This window comes from Pleurodeles waltl, chromosome 5 (genome assembly GCF_031143425.1).
Source record: "Pleurodeles waltl isolate 20211129_DDA chromosome 5, aPleWal1.hap1.20221129, whole genome shotgun sequence".
In the NCBI taxonomy this organism is placed as follows: Eukaryota; Metazoa; Chordata; class Amphibia; order Caudata; family Salamandridae; genus Pleurodeles; species Pleurodeles waltl.
The window spans coordinates 1101177211-1101199947 of record NC_090444.1 but is presented as its reverse complement, the minus strand read 5'-3'; the positions used below and the strand labels follow the sequence as shown (position 1 = coordinate 1101199947).

Here is a 22737-nt window from a genome sequence, read left to right as displayed (position 1 = left end):
GAACAAGGTGAGACAAGCTGATGTAGAAGTGGTAACAACAACCACTGATTCAATGAGTCAGATCACCATCACACGTATTCATTCTAAATTAATAGAATCATATGTTGATTTTAAGCAAGACGGTTACCATCAGAGTCTGATCAAGCCCTAGAGTCAAAGGGGCAAGATCAAGGTTAGATACATAAGGGTTTCACGTCCAGGGAAAAAAGACAAAGATCAAAACTCAAGCTCCTGCTGAGTTTTGGATTGCTGAGAGGGATGAAGATGGTGAGGGTGAAACCGGTCCTTAACCTGTGATAAAAGAAATTAAGACATCAGCAGTGGTCACAACAGATCTGAAAATGAAGTGAGCACTGTGAATCAAAGACAGTAGTAAGTACCTCAAGCGACAAAGAATGTAAAGCGGAAAGTTGTCCAAATGGTGCACGAAAAAGGAATACTGAAAGGAATGCAAGAGTTGAGGAAAAACAGGACAAAATGAGCAAGGTGACAGTGATGATGAACAAACCAAAGCCAAAGACCCAAGAAACTAAATATTCCTATCTAAAAGTGTGCAGGTGCTGAATGGTTATATCTAGTCAATGTCCAGCAAACTAAGCAACCAGATACAGAAGTCAATGAGCTGTCAGATTGCAAATTCATTTTTAAAGAGCCTCCGTAAACTGATTAAAAGCTGAGTCAATCATTCCTGAATAGATCCTGATGAAATATTGACCTAAGATTCAAACTAAATCTTGAAGTTAAAGTCTGTTTGTTTTGTATCATAGGTATCCTGTCAAATACATTAGGTTTCCTTAAGCATTCAGCTGAAGAATTAGGATTTCCCCATTTAGGTATCCAGTCGAAGATAGTAAGATTCCTTCCCTGAATTAACTTTGCAAATATGAACTGAAACTGTTATTTAGACTTTAATATTTTCTCAATTTTGATTTTGTACTGTGGAATTTAGAGGTTAGATTTGTAATTTGTCTTAGTATTTTTATGGAACATCAAGGCAATTAGAAAGGTTATTTGCTGCAAAAACTATTAGAATAATCAGCGATGGGTATATTTCCCCCAAAATAAAAACTAAGCAGAGACTAGAAGAAGAGAAGATAATGTTCGAATCAGGGTGTTGAGCTCAGTCTCCCCTGATCTTTAGAAGGGAACACACTGTCAGTCTGATCAGTGATTCATGACATATATACTGAGATCAAATATAGTCTGCTTTGCTATTTCGTGATGTGCATTTTAATCTGTGCTTCATACTTATATATGACAAATGACCAACGGACTAACTGACATTGATTTGACTTTCTACAATGCCTTAAACTTTTTTCATGGTTTCCATAATACTTGTTAGTCTTTATTGCAAAGCCTAATGCGCTTTACATTTAATTCTGAAATGTTATTTAGTATTGAAATGACATGTTGACCAACTCCAGTTGTGGAGCAACATAATCATTGGGGGATTAGCACCATTCCTGGTTCACCAGTAGCTCTTTAGATTGAAACCAAGTAAAAGGGCTAGATCAATGTGAAAGAGAGATAGCTACGAGGAAGTCAAATGATAAAGAAGAAAATAGAGTAATACTTATGTTATAACAGCAATTATAAAGTGACAACTGGAGTCACAAAAAAAGGAATGAAGGGGGTGGTGAAAATAAAAAAATAAGCAGACTCTCCCTCCAGAGTAAGCCAAATTCTAAAGAAAACTGCTTGCAACTTTTCAGTGCAATTTAGCTGTGGTGGTGAGGGAAGCATTAGGTACGCGCTATAACGAGAGTGGCCCCGAACATCATTTTGAAATGGGGCTCTATTGTCAGCTGCCCTCGTTGTTCGAATCACCAGGATATAGGGTGACAGGGGATGCAAATAGGGGTTACGGACAAGAAGAGAGGGGGAGCGTACACACCATCAGTGGGGCGGTAGAATAATAAAGATGCCCTGGTGCACGCAAGGAAAAGAGCCCATTTGACTGCTGTTGGGGTAGTAAAATACACCACTGTCAGGGTCCAATGGGGCCTTCGGTGCTCTGGCCACGGTGCCACTGCACCTGCTGCACCAAAGGTCGCGTGGGGATGGAAAATTTGGTGTGTTGGGAGGAAGGGCAATGGAAGCAGAGGCAGTGGATGATGGATTGAACCATGGATTAATGGGGAGGTGAGACACGATTCGGGGATGACTGAGAAAGATCGGTTGCAGTGGACAGCACTTGAATACGTGCAGTATTATAAGTAGTGAGATTCTGGAAGTCGGGTGTACATTAAGATGTGGCGTGTCGGAAGCAGCAGTGTGCTGGAAGGATATTTGGCGGAAACAGTGGGGTGTGAAACTGGCGGGGGGCAGTGATGTATTGGAAGGAGAACCCACTGAGTGTTAGAAGGAGGGGGTGGTGAAAGTGGAAGCCTGCTCTGAACTCCGCCCATCCTGTGTGTACACATGCCTATACAGACGGCGTTTCGCTCAGTCTCACGCCAGGGCTGAGACACCTGCGGCCAGGCGAAGAAGCAGCACCAGACAGATCCGGCTCTTTGTTGTGCTTAACATGGCTACAGACAGGACGAGCCTGTTGTAGCGCGCCAGGGGGCAGGTATCCGCTGCCAGCGACCCAGCGGACCGAAGCACACCAGACAACCGCGGAATGTCCCTCCCGCCCATCCTGTCCAGGCAGCAGCAGTACGCCGGCGGGAGAGAAGCGGGCAAGAGCCAGCCGCCTGCCGACACCAGACCCCCGCAGCGACAGGAGGCGCTCTCCAGCTCCTGGCCCTCGGCAACCCTTAGGAGGCAGCTGGCGCAGAGGGCGCAGGCAGGTGCTGGGAAGATGCCGAGCCCTGCCGCCCCGGCCCTCTGCCGCCCCCGGGAGGCCGGGAGCTCTCTCCGGGTGCCCCCGCCGCGGCCCTTGCAGCAGCCCCGGCCGCTGTGGCGTTCATGCGAGAGCATGGTTCCTCCGGGCCGCCGCGCCAGCCCCCCGCAGCCACGGGCCCAGGAGGAGGGGAGCCGGCCGACCGCCCCCGAGGAGCCGCTGCTGCGCTTCTCGCTGCGCCTGACCCCCGAGGCGGCGCTGATCCTGCAGCGGCGCAACCTGGAGAAGCAGCTATCCGCTCGCCGCCCCGGCCCCTCCGCCGTGCCAGGCTGCCCGCGGAGGGCCTTCGCTTGCAGCCGGCGTGGGAGCCCTCTCGAGGGCCGGGGTGGACCGAAGCCCCCTCCACAAGAACTGCTACTCAAAATCTCGCTGCTCAACGAGCGGCACCGCTACGACGACGTGGAGTATGAAGAGGAAGATTGCTGGGCGGCAGGGAGAGTACCCGACGAGGGGCTGGTGAGGAGGTGTACCGAGTGGTTGCGGGGCGTGGAGAGCGCGGCGGCCCCCGACAGGCTGCACAGCCTGCCTCACCTGAGCATCACCCAGTGACCAGTGCTTTCCTCACCTGTGCATCACCCACTGGTCAGAGGACCACCTCAGTGACCAGAGCCAGCATCATTCAGTAGCCACCATTTGCCTCGACTGAGCGTTAGCCCTGGACACCACTTACCCAGTGTGTTATCCTTTTGTGACCAGAGCTTTCTCTCTCCTTAGACTTACCCAGTGACCGGAGTCTGCGCCTCCCGATTACACAGAAACTGACTGCCTCAGAGCCCTTGCTCCATCGCAGAATCTTCCCTTTTGCCGCAACCTGCCCCATCCGACTATCCCCCAAATGAGCGCGTCCTTACACACCTGGCCCTTCCCTATTGACGGAGCCATCTCAACCTCTCATTCACCGAGTGACTCCCGCCTGCCCCTCATAAACCTCATACACCACACCATGAGCTTTCTCCCACAGTCCGTTCTGAACTCCTCTCCCGCCCCCCTATTAAACAGATTGAGGATGGTCAGAGGCCAGGGTTAAACATTTCCACTCAACATGACCTGTCTGTTTTACACAGCGCACGCCTTTGCGCCTTGGGGTGCCTCTGCTCTGTCCGCACTGCCATTTCTTGCCCCCATCAAAGCAGACTTCAGAAAAATATTTGGGGACCCCGATGCTCTGAATAAAGCGAGCCTCTGTCACCGGTGTAAAGCCCTAGGTTGTTTATTCAGCTCGGTACAATTGATAGCACACTCCACCACCTTCTGAATTCCGACTTGGGTTTTAAAAGGCGTCACAGGTGTGCCCAGCGCAGAAGGTTACACTCTGGTGAAGTGAATCGCGGTGGTGGGAGAGAAGTGGTGTTCTTTCACAGACTACAGGACCACAGTGGCGGTAGGGGTCCCTATCCCATCTGCCCAGCGAGGTTGTTCAAGAAAAGAGGGGGACACTTTTCTTCCAGTGAATTGAATTACAAGTCTTCACAATAAGGTATAAACCGTTTAGGTCAGAGGAAAGCCAATGTGAACACTCGCAGCCGGGCGGCAGCGCGAGGGCCCGGCGACCTTCTTAGACAATCTCTGTTGGTTCACTCCCACCGAGACAGTGGTCAGGGAATCTTACATGAATACGGAATAACACCAAAGTGCCCCCGGTGGCATCAACAAAACACACCACGTGCCTTTCGAAGGTGCTTCTGAGAAGTTGTGCAACAGGATGAGCAAAGAGACTGGATATTTCTTCCTGTGGCTGGTCACATGAGTAATGCCCAAGCCATCTGTACACATTGCAGTATCATGGCGACCGGAGGGCTCAGCCAGGCCATAAAGTGTTCGGACTGGGGGAGACGGCGAGGGGGACTTCCCCTCAGTGGCGGCACGTTTCCTGGAACTGTTAGCCTTTTGTGGGCAGATGGCAGTGAGGACAAAGAATGTTTTTGTGCCAACTGACAAATGAAGAAGACATGCGTTTGTGATGACTTTTTTTCAGTAGTTATTTAAGCTTTGTAAATAAAAAAAACTTTTTTGTATATTTACGTTGAAAGGCAAGACCACACCTTATTTATTACGTAATAAATGATTTTATAGTTGCAGGATTTACGTTGCACTTTATATTACGTGGGGAGGCGCTTTATGTGACCTCTAATTAAATTGTGTTTCCTACTTAATGTTTTTTTATGGAGTTCTTGTGCCTGGAGATAACCAGATGTTAAACTGCCTGTCACAAACTGGATTACTTGATTGGCATGGCAAGGTAGGCAAGTATTGCCACAATATATACATTGAGTAACTAATGAGAGAACATTGAGTAACTAATGAGATTATTACGTAACTCTTCTGTGCGTTGCCCTTATAAGTGGTTTCCTGCATTGCACGTAATTTTGGACTGTACTATCCTTTCTGGTGGTAAGCAGATGCCCACCTCACTGCTTTTCTCAGTATTTTTCCAATAATGAGTACAAGTGGGTGCAACTGGCATAATTCTCTCTAGCATGATTACTGCAAAATTACTTGTAGTTATGAATAATTGTGTGAGGAGTGTTAGCCAGGATTTAGTGCTCTTTTCATAGTGCAAAATATACCCTTGCATCTAGAAAGGTCCAGGGGATGTATTGTATACTAAGAAAATAGCACTAAATACTTCTGGGCGCGGACAGCAGTGGATTGCAGCTGCTCACCCTCTCTTAATTTGTTGTGTTCCTGTGGTAAAACTGTTACAGCAAATTACTCTCAATTACTCAAGCTGGTGTAATCCAATAATTTCGCATAACACAAGTAATATGTAATAACTGAAATTACTCCAGTGTCATTTACATTTCTCTCAGGCACAATTATAGAGTTGAGTTTGTGTTCAGCCTGAAGAAAATAGCGTTCTGGATGTCTTTGGAAGCCAAAATGAGAAGTTGGTAGAATAAGTGTGTTTTCTGAAGCTGAGACTGACCCGTTGCAAATGGTTCCTATTAGATCCAGTTGGTGGATAAGGTGTTTTGACATTGTACTATAAATATCCAGTGCAAAAGAACAATTGGGATTGTACAGGATAAGTTAAAACGTCAACCTAATTCAGACGGAACTCAGTAGACATACAGGGAGTTCGGCAAGTGGTGAAATCTGGCTAGTCATAAGACAACGAACAACAAAAACATATACAGTGGAAAAAGATGTTAAACACACTGTTCCGGTACGACTGGGTGGATTGATTCTTACATCTGGCAGTCTTTGTTTTTTAGCAGTTGTTTGAATCTGAGAAACATTGGCCCCATCCTAAAATGGGCAACCAGAGCATTCCAGAGTTTTTGGGCCTAGAATTCAAAGGGAATCCCCTTTAAGTTGTGTAATCAGGTTGAGATGTTGTGTAGGAACAACTTTGGTACACATGATGGGCCTTTATTCTATTAGGTTTTGTGGATGATACAGAGTGATGTGACTAAAATCTTAACCACTCAGAGCCAAAGGTGCTCTTTCAAAAAATGTTTATGGGGTCACATTACATTAAGTTCAGGCACATATTAGGCCTCGATTAGGAGTGCTCTGAAAGGATAGGTGTTATATACCATCACTTTTTAAAAAGTGATAGCCCAGGTTTGGCATGTAAGAGGTGTGATACATGACACCAATTAAGGATTGAGCATTTAGAAATGAAGTATAACACAGATTTTGGTGCTTTCTGCACCAAAATGTGCCCTTACCAGTGTTTACAGGGCCTCTTTCCCCTTTGCAATTTCTGCAAGTTTTAAACTGCCAAAAGTTAAAGTCGATTGGAGAAATTTCATATTAGTCGATATCATCTTGTAATTACCACGGTGTGATAAATACTGCATGACTTTTTATTATGATCTATGCACGAGCTGGTTTATATTGATTCGACCCAGTTCCAGAAGGGCCGGATCCATGTCAGATTTTGAGTATACCCCATAAAATAATGTATGTACAATGGATTGATTAACATAGTCGTTGGTTATCTGGGAAATCTGTAATGGTTCCAGCCCTCAAATACCTACGTTGCACACCCCTGGTCTAGATAAATGGCAATTTTATCATGGTCCTTTTAATTATTCTTAAAGTTAGTGTGGTTTTGGGGGTCGTCCACTTTCATTTACAAGTGGTTCTTGTACTGCCCTAATAGTGAAGGCAGGATCTGCATGAATCGATTAAACAGGCAGGAGAGGTGGTGGAGCCTCGGGGACAGTGACCAGAGAGCCGCATGGTGAGGTTTCTTCAGGATCCATACGCACTATGCATTACCTTTCTCTTTAATTCCTCCTTGCCTAAATGACATGCCAATCACTCAAAAAGTACAATTTCCTTCATAAATAAGAGTTTCCCCAACTTTACCGCAGCTCTTACCAAGCACACTAGAGTATGAAAATCCTCAGCTAGCCAACCCCAGCTGCAGTGAGACCTTGACACTAGAACATGCGCGTTGGGACAGGGAGTTACAGACCATGGTAGAGGGAGACACTAATTCTTGGACTTGTTAATATAAAAACTTGGGTGAGTGCGAAATAGGCAGATACGTGTGTGGGCAGTGCAGGAGATGCTGTAACAGAGGGGCAAGGGTACTGACACTGGCTTAACGAAGCACAGATGCGAAGACGTGCACCCTGATGATATGATGTGTAGATATGGTCCCTTCACAAAATGGAACACAGATATTAAGATGGTGGGCTTGAGCTGGTTAGCATCACTAGAATGGGAGGGGGGCAAGGGACAGAGAAAGAAGCTGGCCCTAGGACAGGGAGGCAAAGTATGGGAGGGGATACACTGAGTCAAGGGCTCACTGGTACTGCAGCAGGAAAGTGTATTTGTCACCTCAGCGTGGATTCTGAGACAGTGATATACGAGTGTTTGTCCTATACTAGACCCAACTTTAGGTACACCTTCCGGAAACGCACCAAAGACCGACGAACACAATGTACTCACACCGATGGTGGGGAAGAAAGCAAGACCTACCCTTGCCTGCTCTACCATAGTAAATACACACACACTGTGCACATGTCCTACTTTCCATCCACACAAATTGTGTAAGGTTCTAAAACGCAATCCCTTGCATGGCTCCTTCTGTAACGAAACAACCACCAGCGGGTAACGCTGCTTCAAGGATGCAACGCAAGATAATATGCCATAGCCAGTTCCATTATGAGTAAGAATGGGACTTTCTGTTGCTGACCAAAGTCCCATAAGCATGCAGCCAGATCCTTTATTCACCAGTGTATCTGGTCTCCTGGGATGCGTACTAATGGTGCAGGGTTTTCTCACTTTTCCACGTAGAACTGCAGCGAGGTGTTTCGGTGAGTTAATTTTTTCCTCTGTTGTGACTTATAGGTAATTAACAAGACTATTGATAGGGCCGAAACAGACGTCCATTTTTCTGAGGTCGGTAAATTGAGTACTGTTATAACGGTTAATTTTGTTACCATGCTTACAAGTGGCAAAATTGTGGTACAAACGCTATGTAACATTACGCTCTCACTGGATTAAATTAGCAAGCAATACAGGTGGCCCACTTGTTCTTTTCTATTTTACTTTTTTTAAGTGAGGTTCCCCCCTTTACCCCAACCACCGCTGCTTTCCTCCTGCAGAACCTCGCTGCCCTACATGAAGCAGCAGCCGCGACCACTATCGGAATGCAGTTTAACTCCTCGGTCTTCAGACCTGGGCGTTTCCTCTGTGTAATCGCATAATTACCATGTCAACATGTCCGCTAATGGTGTTCGTGTTATGAAGAGCAAGCGCCTAAACAACACACGGCCGTGCATGCAAGGGGACGGGCGGGGCTTGAAGGACTTCATCTTTCTTATGTACAAGTGTTGCTACTGTTAATTTCGGTGTGTTTTTGATATACGAATTCATAAAGCAACGGCTCCAAGAGGACTCCTTAGGATTTCTGTTGGCGATATCGTTCCTTTGCCCCGCTTACTTGTCTGAAAACCAGAGACTGCGACGTGTAATGCCAGTTTTGCTCCTGGATAAGGCTTCCGAGGAACGGTGGTTGCTAAGGGACACAAAGCCTGCTTTTCGCGTGTCTCTGGAATGATTGGCTTTGTAATTAGGGAAGGAATGGGATGCCAGCTTTGGGTATGTTGTCAGGGTGGTTGGATCGATTTTGGGCCTCCAACTGAGTTTTTTGTTGTCACGCCTCTGTCTTATTTGGAGATCTCCACAGGAAGTGCTACCTGCAGCCTATTGCTTGTACTGTTCGGTGGATAGCATGCAGGCATAAACACTTCCCACTTAGGATAAACACAATGACAACACACTTCCAACCACATACTCTACAAGGTGTAGGTTGCTACCCATGTAGGCAAGCACTTCCACGCCTCATATAGGGGCAGCACGCACTATATAAATGTTACAATACAACAAATGATCATGCATTTTACTATTTATTGTGTGTGTTTTATTCTGTTGTTGGCCTAAGGTCACACCCTTTCGTTTTACTTTGAAAAGGTCCCTTCAGTTTAGTTGTTGCTTAATTTTCTTTTCCTCACTGAGATTTTACTACTTTGGCCACTTGTTTTCGTTCTCTTCCTGGGACTGTGGACGCCTCTAGATTTTCATGTTTCTCTGACCTTGCCAAAATGGTAAAGAGTATCCAGACTCTTGAGGTTTTATTAGACACGTGGAAGAAGGAGGACATTTTTACTGGGGCAGCATCACAACCTCTCAATGTCAAATTCTATAAGCACACAGATAGTATAACCCCTGCTCAATCAAACAGAGCAAACCCAGTGATGGAACACGCCTTAAACTGGGGTAGACGGCTGTTCTCCTTTTTATGTAGAATAGGAAAAATATACCTCAGTAGGATAGTCATTTATGGGCCATACTCGTGATTTAACTGTGTAGGGTTTTTACCAGTTGTGCATTTATTGAATGTTACAGTAGCTAGTAGGCTCTTTGTTACCATTGACACTATTTACTAGTTTTGGGCTTTCCTTTAACCCTTTTGCTGCTAGACCTTTTCCCTTTAGAATACTAAGCCCTTTTTTGGCTATTTGGGGTAGCTTGTGCTTAAGCCTCCATAACTGTTTTCCAAATAAGGGATCCACACCAAATATGCATTCTGTTTTTCCAACGTCCTGGGGATTCTAAGGGTACCAAGGGTTTGTGGATACCCACGGAGGCGACTGAGGAAGTGGCAAAATAACAACATTCTGTTTTTTGGGGGAAAAATAGAAAAAAAGTGTTTGACAAAAAGTATCTCCTTTTTCCCTAACAATGGCATGAACGAAAGTTTGCTGTGCTAAAGTCATCATCATCCCGGCTTTTAGGAAAGTGCAAAGCTGAATAAACAAAAACATGTTTTGTTTACCATAGTTTTGGCATTTTTCAAAGAAGTAGCCCATTTTTCCTATTTTTTGTGCTCTCAACCTGCTCCCAGTTTGTGGTGGAAACTGGGGAGAAATGCATGGTTGATCCAGAAAGCTATAGATTTCTGAAAAGTAGTCAAAATTCGAAGTTCAGCAAGGGTTCATTTGTGTAGAGCCCTCAATGTTTTCCCAAAGAAACTAACTGTTGAAAAAAACAAATATTGAAAATGAATATGAAAAATCGTCCATTTGTGATAATGTTCTCATTTGTAACTTCCTGTTACAGTGGTTGATTTACAAAAACAATATACAATTATGACCACTAGACATTTCTGATTGTGGGCATCTTTTGGGTTTGTAGGTTATCCAAGAACCCGAGGTACCTGGAACAAACAACTGAACTGCACCTTACAATTATTTTCCACTGGGTGTCGGTTATAGAGCAATTTATATGGTAAAATATAAAGTGTGAATAAATGGGTATCAATTAAGCCTATGTATTTCTGAAATAGACACCAGATATGGAGTTTAGGAGCAGTGGTTATTTGTACATATCTGAATTTGTGGATGATTTGGAAATGGGATACTAATTCCTTGGTCGGGAATCAACAGCCACCCAGGGAAACACACCAAACCCTGGCATTTCTGAAAAACTAAACAACTAGGGGAGCCAAGTATGGTGTGCCTTGCATGGATTCCACATGTTTTCTTACCGACAATGCCCTGCAAACCTCCAACACCACCTAAAATTGCACATTTTCCGTGCATTTCTGTGATGTAACCTTATGGAATCAGCAGGAATCCGTAAAATTCTAATACTCAGTGTTCCTCCTCTTGTCCTGTTAGAAATGCTACCCCACATGTGTGGCTGGGTGTGGTGCCCGGGGCAGGCACACTTCAAACCAAGGTCAATGGGAATCTCATGAAGCAGCTCTCATTGACCATGGATTGACTTTTGCCTGCCGGGGGCACTAGGCACAGCCACACAAGTGGGTACCATTTGTATTGGGATAGGTGGTAGGAGTTTTGTGGATTCCTGAGATTTCCAGAAGTTGACGTAACAGAAATGCAAGGAAAAGGTGTGATTTTAGTCAAAGTTTGAGATTTGCACGCCCCTGTGGGAAAGACAATATCATGAGATCCACGCGAGGCACACCACCCTGGACCCCCGAATGTCTAGCTTACAGAACTGTCTGGGTTTGGTAGGTTTTCCTGTTTGGACACCAAGCCTGGGTCCAAACACTGGAGTGACCCTAATTGCTGATTTCTCCGCATTGCGTTTTGGGGCATTTTGTATTTCAGTTTCCAGCCAAACAAATGGGGTAACATTTTTTTCAGGACAAGTGGGGAAAAGCAGAGTGACAGGCATTTTGTGGATCTCTGTGGCTTCCAGAAGTTTCCATCAGAGAAAGGCAAGTTTAGTTTCAGAAAGAATGATGCACCTGTTCTGGGGTGGGAGCACAGCTTGATGCCTTTCTGTCCCCTGGAAGAAGATTTTGGGTAAACACCCTCAACCATTGAGGGAGGGGGCAGAAAGACTGATGCATGTATTCTGGAGTGGGAACAAGGCATGAGGCCTGGGTGAGCCAACTCACCCACCTTTTTTTTGTCCTATATCATGCCTTGCTCCCACCATAGAATAGGTGCGTCAGTCTTTCTGCCACCAAGGGTGAATTGAGGATATTTACCCAAAGTCTTCCTCTGGGGGACAGAAAGGCCACTAGACCCCAGGGAACAAATATTCCCAACAATAAAAATAAAGTGGGTGGGGCGACTCCCAACCCAGAATAGGTGTGTTAGTCTTTCTGCCCCCCTGGGGTTTGATTGAGGGTGTTTACCCCAAATCGTCCTCATCTGGACTGAAAGGCCACTAGGGGAAAATATTCCTGTAAATAAAAAGGGGTAGGGCAGCTCACCTATGCATCAAACCTTGCCCCTAGTCCACAGTGGGCACAACAGCTTTTCTGAACCCTTGGGGCAGATTGTTGGTGTACACCCCCAACCCTTTTTCGACATGGCACAGGAAAAAAAACTCTCATATCTATTGGGCTCTTTGCACCCCAACAGTGCAGATTGGAGTTAAAGACATCTTATCTGCCTGCGTGGGGGAGCGGTAGAAAGACTATTGGAGTCATATTGGAAGTGGCAGCTACGCTCAATGTGTCGGCAGACTGGCCCCACACCTTGTAACAATAAAAAAAACTAATTGGAGTCTAGTGGGCTTTCTGCTCCCTCAGGGGGGGCAGATTTGGGTTAAAGACTTTTGTGAGTCATTTGAGGGGTGGGAACTAGGCCTGATGCCTGGGTGGGCTGCCCCACCCATTATGCACCTATCTAAATCCTTGGTGTCTGGTGGGCTTTCTACCCCCTGGGGGCAGATTGGAGGTAACAAACTACAATCTGCTCTAAGGGGGTAGAAAGACTTTTGGGCCTGGGTAGCACTAGCCCATAGAGAGGTGCCTCCCCCCACTAAAATCCACTACTGGTGGTCTAGTGTGCTTTTAGCCCCCAACTGTGGGTCAGATTTGAGGAAAATACCTTTCAACCTGCCTGTGACAGGGGGCAGACAGTTTGCTTGGGGTTATTGTAGAAGGCTGGGTGCTTGGCCCATTGCCTGAGTGGGACTCCCCCACCCATGTATGTCCCTATTACAAATCCCTGGTGTCTAGTGGGCTTTCTGCCCCCAGGGGGCAGATTGGAGGTAGCAGACTCCAATCTGCCCCTGTGGAGGATGGCCAGAAAGATATTTGCACCGGGATGGGGTGGTGGGGCACTTGCCATTACAAGGGGGCTTCCCCCTCGAAAAATTGACCCTGGGGTCTAGTGGAAGAATCCCTGCTTGGGGATCACCTTCCGGGCAATCACCAAGCAGGGATCCACTACCGAAAGACACCCTTGGGGAGAGGAGATTCTCTACTTTCCAATTATACCTCCCCTATCTGAATCAATGCTCAGGTGCCTGAGATAGGCCCCCTAGCACCGAAGAAGTGGAAGTGAAATGAGTCAATCGGCTCATATCGCTTTCACTTTCACTTATAATTACATCAGCGCACCATGCACGCCGATCATCATTACAACATTTAAAAAATGCCTGACGTGAAATTAAAAAAAGGAAATCACTCTGGTGCTCACACCAGAGGGGTTTCCTGCTGCAGGAGCTAGAGTGGTCTGGAGCCATCCATCACACCTGAGCACTGGTGCTGTGGATGTCTCCAGCTCGTCCACTGAAGCAGTTAACAACATAATGCATTCTGGGAACTATAGTCTTTGTTAATTTTGAGCTGAACCAATCAGTCTGAGACACCTAGTAACAGTGAAAATAGAATATGACCATCATTTTTATGGGGTACCCAAAGATATTTGCCTTTTTTTGTTGGCTGTGGAACTCTGTGCACTTTCCCATGGTAAATAGTAGTAAGTGCCTGTGCCTCACTTTTTAACAGGGTTGAATTGATATACTCCTACTCAGCATATTTAACTTGCTATACGTCCAAAATATATAGTCCAGAGTGTACTCAGGGCCTGTAAGTTAAATGCTACTAGTGGACTGCAGCATCTGTTTTGTCATCCACTACTGTAGCATTGTAAACATGGCTTCAGGCCTACCATTGTAACCTGACTACCAGTGTAAAAATGCAATTTGACCTGTCAAAATAAACCCTTCTAACAGGCCAAAACCTTCCTTTTAAATATTAACAAGTCACCCCTTTGTAGGCCGTATAGGCCATAAAGACGAATGCATGGTACTACATGTATAAAGTTAATGTTAAACATGTCCTTACAATAATTAGTTCCTAAAAGCTATTTCCACTACAGTAAGACTGGTTGTTCTAGAAGAGAAAAACTAGGATACAGTATTCAATCAAAAAATGCTATATTTGGTTAGGAAACAGCTAGAAACATCATTCAAGGACTCAATGTAATATTAATTAAACACCTAACTCAATATTGAGGTTGGTTTTCAAATAAATATTTAGAAAATGCACTTTTATAAAGTTACATTTTCCCTGCTTAAATCCTCTGGAGGCTAATTTGTATTAGGCTCCATCTACAGCCCTCTGAGTTCTCACACCCTGATTGAAATATGAAAACTGCTCCCACAGAAGAGAATAAAGCCTGGGTGTGCAGTAGCGTTTCTCTTCTTCTAGTAAGGTGACCATTTAGGCTGTGCCTAGGACCTTCATTTTCGTCAATAGGGCACCACCTGCCACAGGTAGGTGCCAAATGACACCTGGACTTGCCCCTTCTCTTGATACACAAGCTAGTAATCCCAGTGAGAGGGGAGCTGCACTAGAAGTGTTTTAGAGTGACCTCAAAGGACAGTTTGCTAATTTCCCTGGGATGGGCACACAGGCTGTATACAAGGGAAAAGGCTTTCACCATCTTTGATTTAAACAGAGAGGGCATTTGTGAGATTGTTTGCAATAGGTCACAGAGGAAATGCCATAAAGGTGGTTAGGGTAACCCATGGGAACCTTTACCCCATTGGTTAAGCAGAAGCTAGGAGTTACCTCACCCAAAAGCTTTTGCCAGGCAACAACATGGCATCCCTAGTACCCGCCTCAGAATGCTACCTGCCATATGGAAGTTCAGATGGGGACTCTGAACCTGTTGTCTGTCACCTGAAAGGACCCCTGAAGGAGTAAAACTGTTCTTTCTGGTTGAGGGAGTCCTGCCCCCTGGGTGCCGTTCCTGAGGACCTGGAACCCTTGGCTGGGTCTGCGTGGACTTCTCCTACCACCACTGAAAATATGGGACTTAAAAACCTTTTGATTTTAAAGACCTCTGGAGGGCTGGGGAAAACCAGCCAAGCTGATCCAACCAAGGTGCATTGCCGCTGGGTTGAGGATTCATATTTCCTTTCCTCCTACCTTTTCCAAGACTGTAGGAGGCGTGGCCTGGCTTGTAGTGGGTACCAAGGGGTACTTACACTCTGTACCAGGTCCAGTTATCCCTTATTAGTGTAGAAGAGGTGTTTCTAGCAGCTTAGGCTGATAGAAGGTAGCTATAGCAGAGCAGCTTAGGCTGAACTAGGAGACATGCAAAGCTCCTACTATACCACTGGTGTCATATGCACAATATCATAAGAAAACACAATACACAGATATACTAAAGATAAAGGTACTTTATTTTTATGACAATATGCCAAAAGTATCTCAGTGAGCACCCTCAGTATGAGGATGCCAAATATACACAAGATATATGTACACAATACCAAAAATATGCAGTAATAGCAAAAGGAAGTAATGCAAGTAATGTAAAGTTACAGTAGATTGCAATAGGAGCACATAGGTATAGGGGCAACACAAACCATACACTCCAAAAGTGGAATGCAAACCACAAATGGACCCCAAACCTATGTGAGCTTGTAGAGGGTCGCTGGGACTGTAAGAAAACAGTGAGGGTTAGAAAAATAGCCCACCCCAAGACCCTGAAAAGTAGGTGTAAAGTGCACCTATATTCCCCAGAGAGCACAGAAGTCGTGATAGGGGAATTTTGCAAGGAAGACCAACACCAGCAATGCAACCAAAGTGGATTTCCGGACGAGAGTACCTGTGAAACAAGGGGACCAAGTCCAAGAGTCGCGACAATGTTGAGAGAGGGTAGATGCCCAGGAAATGCCAGCTGAGGGTGCAAAGAAGCTGCCACCGGATGGTAGAAGCTGTGGATTCTGCAAGAACGAAGAGGGCTAGAAACTTCCCCTTTGGAGGATGGATGTCCCACGTCGTGAAGAAGCTTGCAGAGGTGTTCCCACGCAGAAAGACCGCAAACAAGCCTTGCTAGCTGCAAGGGTTGCGGTTAGGGTTTTTGGGTGCTGCTGTGGCCCAGGAGGGACCAGGATGTCGCCACTTGGATGAGGAGACAGAGGGGGCGCCCAGCAAGTCAGGCAGCCCTCACAGAAGCACGCAGCACCCGCAGAAGTACCGGAACAGGCACTTGGAAGAGGAGCTCACCCGAAGCCACAAAAGAGAGTCCCAAGACGCCGGAGGACAACTCAGGAGGTTGTGCACTGCAGGTTAGAGTGTCGGGGACCCGGTGCTTGGCTGTGCACGAAGGAAATCCTGGAAGAGTGCACAGGAGCCGGAGCAGCTGCAAATCACGCGGTACCCAGCAATGCAGTCTAGCGTAGGGAGGCAAGGACTTACCTCCACCAAACTTGGACTGAAGAGTCACTGGACTGTGGGAGTCACTTGGACAGAGTTGCTGAATTCCAGGGACCACGCTCGTCATGCTGAGAGGGGACCCAGAGGACCGGTGATGCAGTCTTTTGTTGCCTGCGGTTGCAGGGGGAAGATTCCGTCGACCCATGGGAGATTTCTTCAGAGCTCCTGGTGCAAGAAAGAGGCAGGCTACCCCTAGAGCATGCACCACCAGGAAACAGGCGAGAAAGCGGCAGGATCAGCGATACAAGGTTGCAGTAGTCGTCTTTGCTACTTTGTTGCGGTTTTGCAGGTGTCCTGAGCAGTCAGCGGTCGATCCTTTGGCAGAAGGTGAAGAGAGAGATGCAGAGGAACTCTGATGAGCTCTTGCATTCGTTATCTAAAGAATTGCCCAACGCAGAGAACCTAAATAGCCAGAAAAGGAGGTTTGGCTACCTAGGAAGGAGGATAGGCTAGCAACACAGGTAAGAGCCTATCAGAAGAAGTCTCTGACGTCACCTCTGTTCCCAAGATGGCAGAGGTCTGGAGCACACTGGAGGAGCTCTGGGCACCTCCCCTGGGAGGTGCAGGTCAGGGGAGTGGTCACTCCCCTTTCCTTTGTCCAGTTTCACACCAGAGCAGGGCTGGGGGATCCCTGAACCGGTGTAGACTGGCTTATGCAGAGATGGGCACCATCTGTGCCCATCAAAGCATTTCCAGAGACTGGAGGAGGCTACTCCTCCCCAGCCCTGACACCTATTTCCAAAGAGAGAGGGTGTAATACCCTCTCTCTGAGGAAGACCTTTGTTCTGCCTTCCTGGGCCAGGCCTGGCTGGACCCCAGGAGGGCAGAAACCTGTCTGAGGGGTTGGCAGCAGCTGCAGTGAAACCCCGGGAAAGGTAGTTTGGCAGTAGCCGGGTCTGTGCTAGAGACTCGGGGGATCATGGAATTGTCTCCCCAATGCCAGAATGGCATTGGGGAGACAATTCCATGATATTAGACATGTTACATGGCCATGTTCGGAGTTACCATTGTGACGCTGTACATAGGTAGTGACCTATGTACAGTGCACGCGTGTAATTGTGTCCCCGCACTCACAAAGTCCAGGGAATTTGCCCGGAACGATGTGGGGGCACCTTGGCTAGTGCCAGGATGCCCACACACTAAGTAACTTAGCACCGAACCTTTACCAGGTAAAGGTTAGACATATAGGTGACTTATAAGTTACTTAAGTGCAGTGGTAAATGGCTGTGAAATAACGTGGACGTTATTTCACTCAGGCTGCAGTGGCAGGCCTGTGTAAGAATTGTCAGAGCTCCCTATGGGTGGCAAAAGAAATGCTGCAGCCCATAGGGATCCCCTGGAACCCCAATACCCTGGGTACCTCAGTACCATATACTAGGGAATTATAAGGGTGTTCCAGTATGCCAATGTGAATTGGTGAAATTGGTCACTAGCCTGTTAGTGACAATTTAGAAAGCAGAGAGAGCATAACCACTGAGGTTCTGGTTAGCAGAGCCTCAGTGAGACAGTTAGTCATCACACAGGGAACACATACAGGGCACACTTATGAGCACTGGGGCCCTGGCTGGCAGGGTCCCAGTGACACATACACTAAAACAACATATATACAGTGAAATATGGGGGTAACATGCCAGGCAAGATGGTACTTTCCTACAAAGACTGCAAATCTTCACTGTTGGTAACTCACAGAGAAGATACCCTCTTGGCTACAACCTCCTGTCTTTCGCCGCAGTAGGAATCCGAGCTCCAAAAAAGTGAGTAAGTGCAAATGAAAAAATCTTGACTGTGCGAAGGTGCTAAAAGTATCCTGCAAGTAAGATAATTTTTGTGGGTATAAAATACAAATGTTTCCCACTCTGAGATTTCCAAGTGAAAACCAATGGCTTCACAGAGACCTCATCGGACAGCTATTTGGCCTTGTGGAACCCTCTATGATTATAGCCTGCCGTCTTCTCTGGTGAGGTTTTTTGACATCCATTTTTGAGACAAGTCCCAATGTAAAATCTCTGACTGGGTCGAACCTTTTTTTTAAATCTGACCTCCTCTCCATCACAGTTGGTCTCAATTCTTTTCTAGGTCCCGGCCCACTGTGATCAGTTTACAGTAGTTGCTGTCAAAACACATTTTGATGCTGTTTTTAATTTGAACTTTAAAAAATCATATCTCCTGTTTCTCTTTGTGCATTTGTGTCATATTGGTATCATTCCATTTATTAAATGTACTCTGTTGTTTTTTAAAATTAGCCCACTTAACTAATATCCCTATCCCTTACAATGACTTGTAAAAGGAAAGTACGTTGTCCTGATCACATGCAGTCTTCGGTTTACTTTAATATAAACTCTTCTTTCTTCAAGAGTTTGAAAATAAGCACCTTTTATTGCATGTTGTAGATCTTCCGTAAAAGAGACCGTGCCTCTAGATTGGGTGGTATGGGATACGTGCAGGAGCCCATTGAATAATTGAGTGAGTAGACCCTCACTACTAGATACCTGTGCTAAAACCGTACTATCATTGAACATTCTGCCTGTTTTGATTGGAGAAGTACTTTGTTGCAGTCCTGAAGAAGTGCCAAGAGATCTGTAAAGACATGAGTAGGCGTAAAACATGTTGACTTGGAGAGTGGTGTGAGTAACAGCATTCTCAACCACATATTGCAAGAGTAAAGGGTCATTATTTCCCTTAGACTCACCTTTTTGTTTTTAACCTTGACCAACGTTCTCTGCCACTAATTAAAGGAAGTTCCTGAGGGAAGTTGAGTCAATTTTTTTTATCATTTCTTCTCTCCACTGTTTTGTCTGTCCTGCACAGACGTTTGGCTTAGTGACCCTATTGAGGGTCCCGTGAGACATTGCAGCACCAGTCTGGCGTGGAGCAAGCCTGATGATGAGACCTGAGGGCCCTTGCTTCTGATTGTATTGTATTGTATTGTAATCGTATTTATATAGCGCTTACTACCCCTGACGAGGCGTCAAAGCGCTTTTCGATGAGTAGCACGCTACTCCGGTACCCAACAAGAATTAGTGATGGATTAGTATAATTTAAATAAGGAGTACAGTTTTAGTATTATTATGAGTTAATTTGAGTTGCGGATATGAGAGTTTGTTAGTTAGATGATGTAATCACATTCAAGACACCTTTTGGAATCTACATTTTTAGTTTTGGAACAGTGTACCTTTTTTGACTATCATAATTAGGGTTAGCCTCTGCCAGCTCACAGCCTGTGATCAAGCCTGGGAACAGGTGTGAAGGGCTTTCTGGAACAAACAGTAGTCTGACCTGAATAGGCAGAGGTGAATTCTCTGACCTCCACAGAATATTCACAGTGTAGACTGTGGCCATCCTGTTCCTACCACACTGTCAAATTCAGCTTGACAGGTCTGTTGAGCCACATGTACCACTTGGGGTATTCTTGAAAGGAAGAGTATAGTATTCCAAGACAATAATTGTGTATCCCCTGTCAGGTTACGAAGGACCCTGCTTTTGTCTTACCAGACGTCTGTCTTTGGGTTGGTTGTGGGTAGAGTGCCTGCTTCAAACTGGCGTTTAGTGTTAGATGTGGTAGGACCCTGGTGATGTCCGAATGATGCTCCCCCACGCACCTCCAACTCTCAGAGCAAAGGTTTTGTGTGGTATAAGACTTTCACCATCTTGAACCTGCTATGACACACAGCTTTAGGGGCTGTTTGCAGTAAGGCACAGAAAAAGTACTGAAAATGTGGATAGGGATGCCAACCCCTTTGGGTAGGGAGTGCCCAGGAGTCATCACCTGGGGTGGCTCTTTCACTATGGCGAAGGAGCGTCGACCCACTGGCTGTGCCAGAAGTTGACAAAGACTGTGTTATTTGTCTGCTTCTGGCTCAGCCAGCAGTGCAAGGATGGGTGGGGCTGGGCCACTGGAGGCGGGAGTGGGGAGAAGGGGAGAGTGTACATGTGTGTTTGGCTGTCCGTTCTTTGGAGCAGGTATATTAACCCTCTATGCTACTTTATGGCAAGCCAAAGCTCCTGCTAAACAAAACTCCATCTCTCTCCCTAGCAGGAGCATTAATCACAAGAGGTATCTTGACATTTTAATTGCTCCCTCGAGGCTGGACGCACAATTACCTTTTTAGCAGATGCTTTTAAATCTCAAGTTTCTAAGTTATTGATAAACACAGCGTCACCGTGTGGTCAGCGCCCTCGAATCCAGGTCACCGCTCGCACCGTCCTAAAGCTGGCCCTGGATGGATGCCTTCAATTAAAATGTGGACAAAAAGAGAGCATGCTCTAAGTGCAAAAAAGACAGTTGAATGCTAGTATACCACTTTGCCCTTTAGAATTGAAACTTGAATTTAGAACAGCTTGAACCTTCCAATTATAAAAAAAAAATGGGTTTTTTGTATGTGTTTGTGAATTAAAAAAATATTTAATCATTTTGAATTTGTATTGTTTTGATGTTCAGATCCTAAAAATTTCCAGTAATGATACAGTGGAGATCCTCAGATTCTATTAATGATTCAGTGGGGATCAAAGTTAATTCAAAAGGCTAATAACTACTGGTTTAATATCTGGATTGCCCTACTGTTTAGTAATATGAGGTAAAGCAGGATTAGAGCCCTAAAGGCGGTTCATTAGTCAATTGCTCTTTCTTCACTGCTGTATGCAAGTGAAAGAAACTGGAGTATTATTTCAGAAGGGTGCAAACCCACCTCAAATAATAATCACAATCCTTGTCAGGGTGACTCACTAAAATCAGTAAATTAACTTTTGCTTAACCCTTCAAAAGCTTGGCACAAAAGCAATCAGGCGTAACTTAGAGCCTAACAGCCTGGTTTAGATCTTGGCGGTAATGGTTTCGCTGTTGATTTTCTGACGGCTTTCCCGCCCGCCTACTAGGCGGTACACATGCTCCATTTAGATGTTGGCAGGCCCATAGACAGAAGAACACCAACAAACCTCCATCACTGCCATGAATCCCCACCCGCACTGAGGACGCCACAGGCAAAAGCATCTGGTGGAGGGACACCAGCCACTTTTACCCTTGAACCAATGACGAAGTGCCTTCCCACCGGCACAACTGTAGCGGCTAAAGCTCCACACCTGAGGTGGGGGATTGTGAGGGATAAAAGGATGAAACTCACCTTTCCTCAAGTTTTCACATTCCCTGCCACCATAAACCCCAACATACAAGTCCTGCCATTGCTGCTGCTCCTGGACCAAGATGAAAATCACCCCCGTTGCCACCAGAACAAAAGTTAAGTCACTGTTTCACCTGTCATCCTTGAAATTGTCGCTGTGCATTAGAACTGGACTTGAGCATGGATAACAAATACTTTAAAGCAGTAGTACCATGATGTGCAACGCATATGTCTGTGTTAGACCTAGTATCCCTAGGGGGGTCTTTACCTCCTGTTTTGTTGATGTATCTTCTTGTTGGCCTTAGGACTCTGAGCACTTTACCACTGCTAGCCAGTGCTAAAGTGCATGTGTTTCTTCTCTTAAACATGGTAACATTATTGTATCCACAATTGGCATATTTAATTTGCATGCAAGTCCCTTGTGAAGTGGTATACCATACACCCAGGGCCTGTAAACTAAATGCTTCTAGTGGGCCTGCAGCACTGGTTGTGCCACCAACTTAGGTAGCTCTGTAAACATGTCTCAGGCCTGCCACTGCAGAGCCTGTGTGTGCAGTCTCACTACCACCCGACCTGACATTCAAAACCTCTTGCCAAGACTGAAACTTCCCATTCTTGCATATAAGTCACCCCTAAGGTAGGCCCTAGGCAGCCCATAGGGCAGGGTGCCATGTACGTAAAAGACATGACATGTACTTTTAAGTCTTTCATATCCTGGTAATGAAAACCCCCCAGAGTTGTTTTTCATTACTATGAGGCCTGCCCCTCTCATAGGCCAGCATTGGGAAGTCCTTATAATACCTTTAAGCTGTAATTCCTGGTAGGGGGGCGTGGTCTGAGGCAAATGGAGCAGCGCGCTTAAAGCGGAGCTCCTGGCGGCCTCCGTTTGTCCTATATTATCCTGTGCTCGACTGAATCCTGAACCGGGACATTGAAATATGAGGAGCGCCTAGTGCGCAACAAATGACAGAGAATAGAAGACCCCGGGAGCCCCGGTGAGCTGATGGGAGCGTTCTGCGATGGATGCCTGCAATGCAAGATAGTGCCCGTACCGCGGAGATGCGCGGATGCTCCGCAGTGGAGCTGGGACCTAGGGGCGCTAATCAGAGCTTCTGGTGCACGGCAGAGGGTCGAAAGTGGGGCGACCCTCTGTGCCTGGGAAAGCCTGCTGTGGAGTGGAAATCGCCCTCCGACCGGTGACCCTACAGAAACTGGCAATCAGGATGAGTGGCTGCCGGCGACAGTGGTATAGGGGTAGACGGCTGGATGAGAGCGGCATAAGCACGACTCCATAACTGCTGTGCCGAGGATCTGGG

At 46.1% G+C, this 22737-nt stretch overlaps 1 protein-coding gene across 1 annotated transcript; it reads left to right on the top strand.

Annotated features, from left to right (window-relative positions):
* The first annotated feature begins 2385 nt into the window (after nt 1-2385).
* On the top strand, nt 2386-4926 carry PRR18 (proline rich 18). The gene has a single exon (XM_069235318.1). It carries the CDS (start codon nt 2624-2626, stop codon nt 3392-3394), a length of 771 nt encoding a protein of 256 aa, XP_069091419.1. The 5' UTR covers nt 2386-2623; the 3' UTR covers nt 3395-4926.
* Nucleotides 4927-22737: the final 17811 nt, after the last annotated feature.